Source organism: Antennarius striatus, chromosome 12, assembly GCF_040054535.1.
Source record: "Antennarius striatus isolate MH-2024 chromosome 12, ASM4005453v1, whole genome shotgun sequence".
In the NCBI taxonomy this organism is placed as follows: Eukaryota; Metazoa; Chordata; class Actinopteri; order Lophiiformes; family Antennariidae; genus Antennarius; species Antennarius striatus.
The window spans coordinates 5,838,945-5,849,077 of NC_090787.1; the positions used below are offsets into that span (position 1 = coordinate 5,838,945).

General features: G+C 49.9%; 1 protein-coding gene across 4 annotated transcripts in view; it reads right to left on the reverse strand.

The window, feature by feature from the left end:
- zeb2a (zinc finger E-box binding homeobox 2a) overlaps window positions 1–7,466 on the reverse strand; it is a 29,130-nt gene extending 21,664 nt beyond the window's left edge. Inside the window, exons 1-2 of one of the 4 annotated variants that reach the window (XM_068328540.1) lie at window positions 7,010–7,466; window positions 5,977–6,284 (exon numbers count right to left, since the gene is read on the reverse strand). In XM_068328540.1, coding sequence (XP_068184641.1) covers window positions 5,977–6,049 — 73 coding nt within the window. In that variant the 5' untranslated portion in view covers window positions 6,050–6,284; window positions 7,010–7,466. Of the gene's footprint in view, window positions 1–5,976; window positions 6,285–6,504; window positions 6,915–7,009 lie in introns of those variants that run through there. The other 3 variants (XM_068328538.1, XM_068328537.1, XM_068328539.1) reach the window with 3 other exon arrangements.
- Window positions 7,467–10,133: the final 2,667 nt, after the last annotated feature.

Genomic DNA, 10,133 nt, shown 5'->3' on the forward strand with positions numbered 1-10,133 from the left:
ACGAACAATCCTCCTCATTGTTTGGCAGCACTACTGGGCGATATTCACAGGGTTCACCCTGTCTGGCAGCGCCGGGTGACATTCTCAAGCACCTTGTCGGGTAACGCCTGAACTGGAGTGAGCAACTGCCCCAGGGGCAAATAATCAACCCCCCCCCCCCCCCCAAGATGAACAAGATGGAGGGAGGAAAACAGAGAGTGGGGTGGGGGCGCCCTCCTTCACCCCCTCCCCCGACTGACGGCCCCGAATCAGCCAGACCATTGTGCTTCGGGGGGGGGGGGGGGTAATAAATGGTCACGTTAACCACGTTTGACAGGATGCACAAAGAGGACACCTCGGGTCACATGACGCAACCTGAACACCTCACCTCCCCACAGGCCCCGCCCACCCTTTAAACCAGAGTTAAAGTGCTCATGTGTTGTGGTCCTTCTCTCCAGAATGCATTGCGCTTGGAGGGCCAAGTGTTCCTTCTCATCGTCTTTCACTTCCTGGTCGGGGTGCATTGTGGGTAATGATGTCACAGACTCAACATGTAACTGATGACATCATCAGCGTTGGAACCAATGAGGACGCTGATGCTGCGTTTCTGACGTGTGTGTTGGGCTGTAATGAATCGTGGGACAAAGGCAGTGGAGTGGGGGTGTGGGGGCGGGTCCTGGGTGGGGGGGGTTCATGTTGGGGGGGTCCCCTAACCTTTTCAGACTCCTTTGATGGCTGACAGGACCCACAAAGGCACCTGCCCCATCCCCGAGTGTCCCCCTGCCCCCCCCCGGCACCCTCGCCCTCCTCCACTGACCTGACCGGCATTCCTGACCGGCGGGGGGTCCTCGTCATGACTACCTTTACACCGCCCCCCCCCCCCCCAAAACCAGCGTCTGGTAATCCCACAGCAAACAGGGTGATGGCGGCTCACGAGACCGGTGCAGCCGTCGCCGTGGGAACCAACACCCACTCATGGGGGAGGGTCCAGAGCCGGTCTGGGCTCTAATGAACCACAGGGTGGGGGGCCCCACCCACTGTTTCTCATATAAAAGCAGGAAGGTTGTTGGTTTGAGTCCCTTAAGTGGGGGGGTTCTACGTTCTGTCTGGGTTGGGGTTCTCTCGGGGGCGTCTCTCAGCTCAGATGCCTGCACTGCCTCCCCCTCCCCCGGCAGCTCGCACTGAGCGCGCTCAGCCTCATTGCTCTAATTGGTGGATCCTTGACCAGGAAGTGATGTCTGGCTGATCGGGTCTGGCCTGGGGGGGGGGGCGGGGGTTACGACTCACCAACCCTGAGGACCAATCAGGAGGCTCGTCAAGGTCAGAATTTACTAATAAAGTTGTTTCTGTTGGTGGATTTTAAACTGGTGGTGGTGGGCGGAGCCTGGAGCGCTAGGTCAGAGGTATGGGGGGGGGGGGTGTCCTGACACCTTGATCCAGCCACTCATTATTGATTGTTCCATGTGTGTGTGTGTGACCTTGCCGCAGGAGCTCAACCAATGAAACGAGCCGATCCAGTGAAGGCGGGGCTGAGGACGGGTGCAGCTGGTTCAGTTCTCTGATTGGTTACTTTCTCACGTCACACCTGAGTTCACCTGTTCTGCGCAGGGCGACGCCCATTGATCACAAGACACCAGCGGCCAATCAGACGGAGACGTGAAATCCTTCCAAAATAAAGTCAAACTATTTAAAAAAACTGTAAAGCATTAAAAATAAATAGTAAATATTAATTTAAATAAATAATAATAATAGTTTTATTCCTCCTCCTGCTGACCTCTGAATCCTGTTTCCGCTAACGGCGACAAAACGTCACCGGCAACTCAGTCATGATGAAAATGTGTGTATGGTGGTGGTGGGGGGGCTATTGTGGGGGGGTGTCAGTCACCTTGAACAGTCAAACACCAGAGGAGTTTTTAACCCCCATCATTTCACTGCCGCGATGCATGATGGGAGGTGCAGGCGGCCGCGGCCATGAGCTCTGGGTGACAGCCGAAGATGAAGAGTGGATCCCCCCCCCTCACTGACAGACACAATGAACACAACTAACCCCCCCATAACCCCTAAAAATTTCAAACAGGGAAAAAAAAAATTTCAAAAAATTTACCAAAAAAAAATCTGTGATGTCATCACATGATGTCACTGGCATTTATTTTGACGGGGGTGGGTGGGTACATTAAGACTTCCTGTTGTTACTCTGATTTGCCCCTCCCTGAACAAAGGGCCCATCTCCCCAAAGCGGGGGGCCTCTGCCCCCCAACCAGAGATGTTTGGTGAAGTAAATCTGCCTAAATCCTGGATGGGGGGCGAGGGGGGGGTTTCGGGTGGGGGGGGGGGGGTGAAGGTGAATGAAGATAATCTGCTCTCCGTAACAATAAATCTGTTCTGGGGGGGGCATTAAGGATTCATCACACGACTGATTCTGGAGCCGTTCCTGACCCATCAGGAGCACCACAGAGGGGGCGGGGCAAGGCTGCCATGGGGGCGGGGCAAAGTGGTGGAGGGGCGGGGCAGGGTGGCGGTGGAAACACCTTGTGAACGCGAATATCTGAACTTTACGTCTTAATCCGTTTGAAACGATAAAGAGCAAGTAATCCCTCAGAGTAATAGCTTACTTCTACGACATTGTAATCTATTCAACTGTTTAAATTCTATTGTTATTTTTTTATTCAATTTTTTTATTTAATTTAATTTTTTATTTTATTATAAAGAAAAATATATTTTTCTCTAGAAAACATAAAAACTGAGTTTTTGTGATTTTTTTCCCACAAATTTAGAGAAATAAAAAACAAGAATTATTTTGCTTTGTCGGGAATCAAATTGAAAGGAATTAAACAATCAAGAAATAAATAATTTGTTGTTTTCTTTAAACACAAAACAAAAATCACAGAATTTCACGACTATTTTAGGTAAAATCAGCTGAAACATTTCTAATAATTATCGTTTTATTGATTATTTTCTATATTTTTACACGTTTACTTTATTTCTCCTCCGTTATTTTATGAACGTTTCAGGGTAAATTAACCGTCATCTATGTGGGGGGGGGTCGTATGGGGGGTATGTAGGGCAAACACCTTGGCTCCACCTTCCTCCTCCTCCTCTACCTCACTCCCTTTTCTTCCACTTCACCTCCTTCCTTCTTCTCTCTCCGTCTTTTCTCTCCTCTCTTTTCATCCCATCCAGCCGCCGGCGCTCGAGTCGGGATGAACCCAGTGAGGAGCAGCTTTTCTTTGTTCTGCCCCCAGGGGGTATTTACTGAGGGGGGGTAGATATGAAACACATTCAGGTCAGTCAAGGCGGGGGGGGGGGGATTAGTGCTTCAATCAGACGAGTTTCTGCTTTAATAACAGGTGCAAGAAACACGAGTCACTGGACGAGTCAAAGAGAAGCAAACGACAAGAAACAAGAGTCACTGGACGAGTCAAAGAGAAGCAAACGACAAGAAACAAGAGTCACTGGACGAGTCAAAGAGAAGCAAACGACAAGAAACAAGAGTCACTGGACGAGTCAAAGAGAAGCAAACGACAAGAAACACGAGTCACTGGACGAGTCAAAGAGAAGCAAACAACTAGGAACAAGAGTCACTGGACGAGTCAAAGAGAAGCAAACGACTAGGAACAAGAGTCACTGGACGAGTCAAAGAGAAGCAAATGACTAGGAACAAGAGTCACTGGACGAGTCAAAGAGAAGCAAACGACAAGAAACACAATATGCACTGAAGCTAGCATTAGCATGTTTGCAGTCAGTCCAGTAGCTAACATTAGCATGTGTACAGTCAGCCTGGTGGCTAATATTAGCATTTGTACGTTCAGTCTGGTGGCTAATGTTAGCATTTGTACGTTCAGTCTGGTGGCTAATGTTAGCATATGTACGGTCAACCTGGTGGCTAATGTTAGCATGTGTACGGTCAACCTGGTGGCTAATGTTAGCATGTGTACGGTCAGCCTGGTGGCTAATGTTAGCATGTGTATGGTCAGCCTGGTGGCTATTGTTAGCATGTGTACGGTCAGCCTGGTGGCTAATGTTAGCATGTGTACGGTCAGCCTGGTGGCTAATGTTAGCATGTTTACGTTTAGCACTGGGCTCCTTTACAGAGTTGAACCTGCCATCAAAAATGAGGCGTTGTGACCTTATTGTGTAGGTTAGCTTTGATGAGCACGTCCTAGCTTTAGGCTAGTAAACACGCAGTCAATTAAACCGATAGGACAAACAGCTTTATGCTAACGCTGTGGTCGCGACAACAACAAGAACACAACAGACAGGAAGTGGCGCCATTTCTTCTTCTGTGGTCGACTGACTGTAGCATCACTGCCCTCTACTGGTCGCTATAGTGACCGTCTCCCAGTCGGTTTCAGCTTTAGAACATTGTAGAATCAAGAACCGAAGTCCAGGTTCCGGTTCTAACGTGAACACCGACTCAGCGATCTGACAAAGTATCAGAATCACATGACGTCTCACTTTCCGTCTCTGGAGTCACCAAAAAAAACCAAAAAAACCCCCCGAAGGCCGACGGCCTCGTCCGGCGGCTCTGGTCGGAGGTCAGGAACGCAAAAGTGTCTGAAATCATCCAGAATTCACTGATTCTGGATTCATTACCAAATCAGGAGAAACTCCTGGTTCTTCCAGGAGAACATCACCGTCCTGCAGGAGAACCCAGAGACCAGAGGAGAACCAGTGTGGAGTTCTCCTGGGGGGGGGTCAGAGGAGCTCCGTTAGATCGTGTTCTTCTACCCGGCGACGGTAAACAGTCTCCGTCTCCCGGTGACGGTGACACAGCGGTGAGACATGTAGCAGGAACGCTGCAGCAGCTGCACCTGAACGCCTCACACCCCCCCACCCAGGAGAACCCTGAGAGGGTTCTGACCCCCCTGAGAGAACTTTAAGGAGTTTTAAATGAACTCTGTGGAGACAAACATCAGCAGCAGAACCCGTCCCACACAGCTGGACGTGACCCACAGATCCCGTTACACAGGCCTTCATCTGTCCCCCCCCCCGCACCCCGTAACTACGCCCCCTCACCCCGTAAATACCCCCTCTTCACTCCATCAGCTACACCCCTCCACCACTAACTACCCCCGAGACTGCAGAAGGAGCCGTAGCCCAGAAGAAAAGCCACACGACACCAACGCTGACGGGAGGAAACAATTCCCCACAGACGACAAAAACATTTTTTTTTTTTTAATTTAAATTCATTTTTGTGACGATAAATTTTGACACGACAGAGTTTTTCTTTTAAATCATAATTTCAATTATTTTCCTGATTATTTTTTAACACTGGGCATCGATTCTGTTTTGTGTGTGACCGACATAAATTAACTGTAGTCGGAAAACATCACCTCTGTTAAAATCAGAATAGAATAAAAGTGAAATGAATTCAAATTTTTTTTTTTTTAAATTAAAATGAAAAATGAATTAAAATAAAATGCATTAAATAAAAGATGAATTAAAACAAACAAAATGAATTTTAAGAGAGTGATGGAATTTAGAATAAAGCAGTAAATTCCATCCCGGGTAAAAAAAATGGGTTTCTGGAATTAAAGCACGAGAAAAAAAAAAAAAAGAAAAGTTTAAAAGGAAGACAAATGATTAGAAATCGATTTTAAATAATAGAAAATATAAATTCAGAATAAATTAATTTGTTCCTCTGAGTTTAAAACTAATACAGAATCACTCCAGAATAAAATCAATTCTTTTTAACATTGATCTATTATTGGTGTTTTTTTTTTTGCCGACACGCGCCTCCCGGGCCAACGGAACCGTTACTTCGGTTGAACCGAGTTGGGCGCGAGCCGCGCGGATCCACAGGTCCGCACGCGCGGCTAACGGTCCCCTCGCGCCGACCCCCGGAGCCTCCGCGCGGCTCGCGCTCCGCGGGAACCTCCGTGGTAACTACTCTCCGTCCGGTAACGGGACCCCCCGGCCCGACCGGGCGGGGAGGGGGGAGGGGGGGGGGGGCAGGAGTTTGCGGGACTTGTTCGCGGGACGGCGCGCGGGGCTTACCGTTCTTCCTGCGGGGGTTGGCCTGTTTGCGCCTCTTGCATCGCGGACCCTCCGCCACCATCTGCGGCTTCATGATGATCCGTCCCCGGGGCTCCCCCCCGCGCCCGGACACAAAGTAATCCACCAGCGGGACCCGGTCCGGTGGAGCCGCACTCACAGCCGGTTCACACGGAACCGGTTCACACGGGGCCAGAACCGGTTCCACCGGAACTCCCCGAACTTTTTGCGCGTCTCTTGAGTTGGTCTGGAGGAACGATCACCGAGACACCGCCGCCCCGGTCCCCGTCCGCCCGATCTGTGAGGAGCGACTGATGGTGTGACAGAGGAGGAGGGACACACACACACACACACACACACACACACACACACACACACACACACACACACACACACACACACACACACACACACACACACACACACAGAACAAAACCAAATAACTTTCTGATTATAAACTTGTTGAATTGTTCTCTCTGAACTTCCTCTGAGGCCCCATCGATCACTGATCGATCACTGATCGATACTCACCTGATCGGTTCGGTCCGTGTCGGTTGTAACGGGACTGAAAGGAGCGGAACGAAAGTCCAGTCGGTTCTTGGGTACGTGAAGGGAAATTAACGGAACGCACTTTCATTGGTTTGGAGACGTTTAGAGGAGGACCGGGATCGGTTCAGAACCGGATCCGAACCGGTTAGTGACGGGTCCGAACCGGTTCCGGTTCCGAAGCCGTCATGGCACCCGGACCCAGACCGGTTCTGAACCGGGCCCGCTTCTGAAGCCTCGCGGGGTCAAAGTGAATCGGACGGGGACAGACTCTCTCCTCCGAGCTACGGATGTCTGCCCGGGGAGCGGCGGCGGCGCCCAGCCGGGACACACGGACTCCTCCCGGCCTGTCGCGGTCTGACCTCCCGCTGCCGCGGAGCACCGGGGACCCCCCCCCTCATCCATCCACCTGCGCGGCTCACCTGTGCACAGGTGAGCCGCGCAGGTGGAGGATGCGCTGTGATTGGCTCGTGACGGAGAGGAGACCTACCGGGAGCCTACCGTGATGGAGGAGAAACAGCACCGGGGAGACGGCAGACGAACTCCTCCCGCGGAGAGGAAAATCTAGACGTCGTCCCGGTATTGGTCCCGGTCCCGGTGTTGGTCCCGGTCCCGGTATTGGTCCCGGTCCCGGTGTTGGTCCCGGTCCCGGTATTGGTCCCGGTCCCGGTATTGGTCCCGGTCCCGGTGTTGGTCCCGGTCCTGGTGCTGGTCCCGGTGCTGGCCGCGGGGGGAGCGTTGGTCCGGGCGGGGGGGCTGGTCGGTGTGACACCTCCCTGTCGCGCGGCTTCTCCTCTCCTGCAACATAAAGAGGCGCGAGACCCGCTCCCACCGACACGCGCCACCTATCTTCACGCGGGGGGATAATTGACCCCCCCCGCTCCGCTGATCTTCGTTTCCTTTAATCAGCCGCGCGTGCGGACCAGAGCCCACGCGGCCTCCTGCAGCAGCCCGCGAGCTCACACTTGATTGGCTCACACAGGTAGATCACCTGCACAGGTGAAGCTGCAGCAGCCGCGCGTGCTCCCCCCCCCCCCCTCCCTCTATCTCTGTCTCTCTCCGCTCGCTCTCTCGCGCATGCGCAGACGCCTCCACCGCCGTGACGCCGCGGTTTTGCGAACAGGTGTCACCTGTGACACTAACGACTGAAGTCACGTGACCTCAGGTCAGCTGTTTACAAAAAACTGCAGTAAATAATTCAATTTATAAATAATCATAAATATGTAAATAAAGGTGTTCAGGAAAAACAAATATTTCTAAAAATACAAAGACTTAAAAACCACAAAATTAATGAATAATAATTCAATTAATAATGAAATATGAAAATTTAAATATCTAAAATGACAAAAAATGAATAAAAACAAAGATATTGATTTAACATTTTGAAAAATGAAAAATAAATAAATAAATAAAAATAAAAAATATTTAGTTTTGTTGACAAAAAATGATCAACTGCAAAAAAAACAATGAAAAAAAGCCGTAATGAAATGGAATTTTAAAATACAAATAATATTATTACAGAGAATAGATGTTGTTAAACGTGAGTAATATTAAAATTTTAAAGCATTTAAAGAAATAAATATTAAATGTTTATTAATTTCAAATATAAAGTGTTCAGGTGTCATGTGACCTCAGTACAGGTCGCTGTAGTGAGGTACAGCGACCTGTATTGAATTTTTTTTCACCAAAATAAAAGTTCTGTCTGTCATGTTAAAGCAGTTCTGACTTCAAAATAAAGTTCTTTAAAGAGCAGCTCAGGTGAGACGTTACCTGTTACATCACTTCCTGTCCAGGAAGAAGCGATGAGGAAGAAGAAGTGAGAGCAGTCATCAAACTGTGGATCTGTCATCGTTTATCATGTGATCACGCACACACACACACACACACACACACACACACACACACACACACACACACACACATACTCAGACTCACACACAGACATAGACAAACACACACACACTCAGACTCACACACACACACAGACACACACTCACACAAACACACTCACACACATAGGCACACACACTCACACACACACACACACACACACACACACACACACTCAGACTCACACACACACACAGACTCACACACACACAAAAACACTCACACACATATGCACACACACTCACACACACACACACACACACACACACTCACACACACACACACACACACACACACACACACACACACACACACACACACACACACATCTTTTTCAGAAAGAGGAAGTCCACCATGTCATCATGGAGACAGAAACAGGTGACCTTTGACCTTTCAGGCTCTTTGATATAAATCCATGACTGACCTGCTCACAGAAGCAGGAGCCCCCCCCCATATGACTGTGACTCCTCCCCCTCACACAGGTGATGATAATCTGCAAGCAGACATGTGGATTACCTTAATCTGAGTTGGGTTTGGGGTATTAGGGTCTGTTGGGGGCTTTAAGGGGGTATTACACAAATCACAGTATGAGACGTCCCAGGCGGGGGGGGGGGGGGGGGGTCACATCTGTCTGAACCACCCTACTGGGCTGAAATCAATCACAATGATGTTTGGTTGACTCCGCCCACCCTAACCTCTGGAAACGCCCCCTTTTTACACTCAGGTTAACTGTGTAAAACTGCACCAGAAGCGGTTCTAACACTCATGATGCGTTCACTGACTCTGACTCTGCATTCACTGACTCTGATGATGCGTTCACTGACTCTGACTCTGCATTCACTGACTCTGATGATGCGTTCACTGACTCTGACTCTGACTCTGCATTCACTGACTCTGATGATGCGTTCACTGCTCTCTGGTATTCTCTGTACTGTCAAACATATGGAAGTGACACCAGACTACAGCTCGTGGTGGAGAAATGAGACTTTGTCTCCTCCTGCTCTTCCTCCTCCTCTTCCTCTCAGGTGTTAATCCCCCCTCAGGTTAGCGCTGAGCCGCTAATCAAACGGTTTCTCTACCCGTCCCTGAGCGACTCAGGTTCTTCTTTTGAGCGGTGAAGAATGGCCCGTGTGTGTGAGCGGTGATGAAGGTCAGCGGGTGGACATGAGGTCCGGTCCTCACAGAGGAAGAGGAGGAGGGGGAGGAGCCTAGGAGGGATTAGCGGCGTTGTGTTTCCTGTCTGCAGGAGGATAAATGTTTGCAGCCCGGCGGATTGAAGTCCTGATTTCTTCATCATCTCCTCTCAAACATCTGCTGCAATCTGACAGCAGCTCCACCAGAACACCTCAGAGGCTTAACGGTGTGTGTGTGTGTGTGTGTGTGTGTGTGTGTGTGTGTGTGTGTGTGTGTGTGTGTGTGTGTGTGTGTGTGTGTGTGTGTGTGTGTGTGTGTGTGTGTGTGTTGGAGGTAGGATCAGAGCTGAGCTGATGGAGTGACGAAAAGGATGAAGGTGTCGAGTCTGTGGCCCACAGCCGGAAGATTTAAGAAGCAGCTAGCAGCTGCTAGCAACTGTTAGCAGCGGTTAGCGGCTGCTAGTTCCTAGCAGCAGAATCATCTGGTTGATGATGAGGTCATCAACCAGGTATTCCCAATCTGTCTCTGATTGGTTGGTTGCAGAGATGACATCATAAACCAGGTTCCAAGGGCGGGGTTTCATGGAGTCA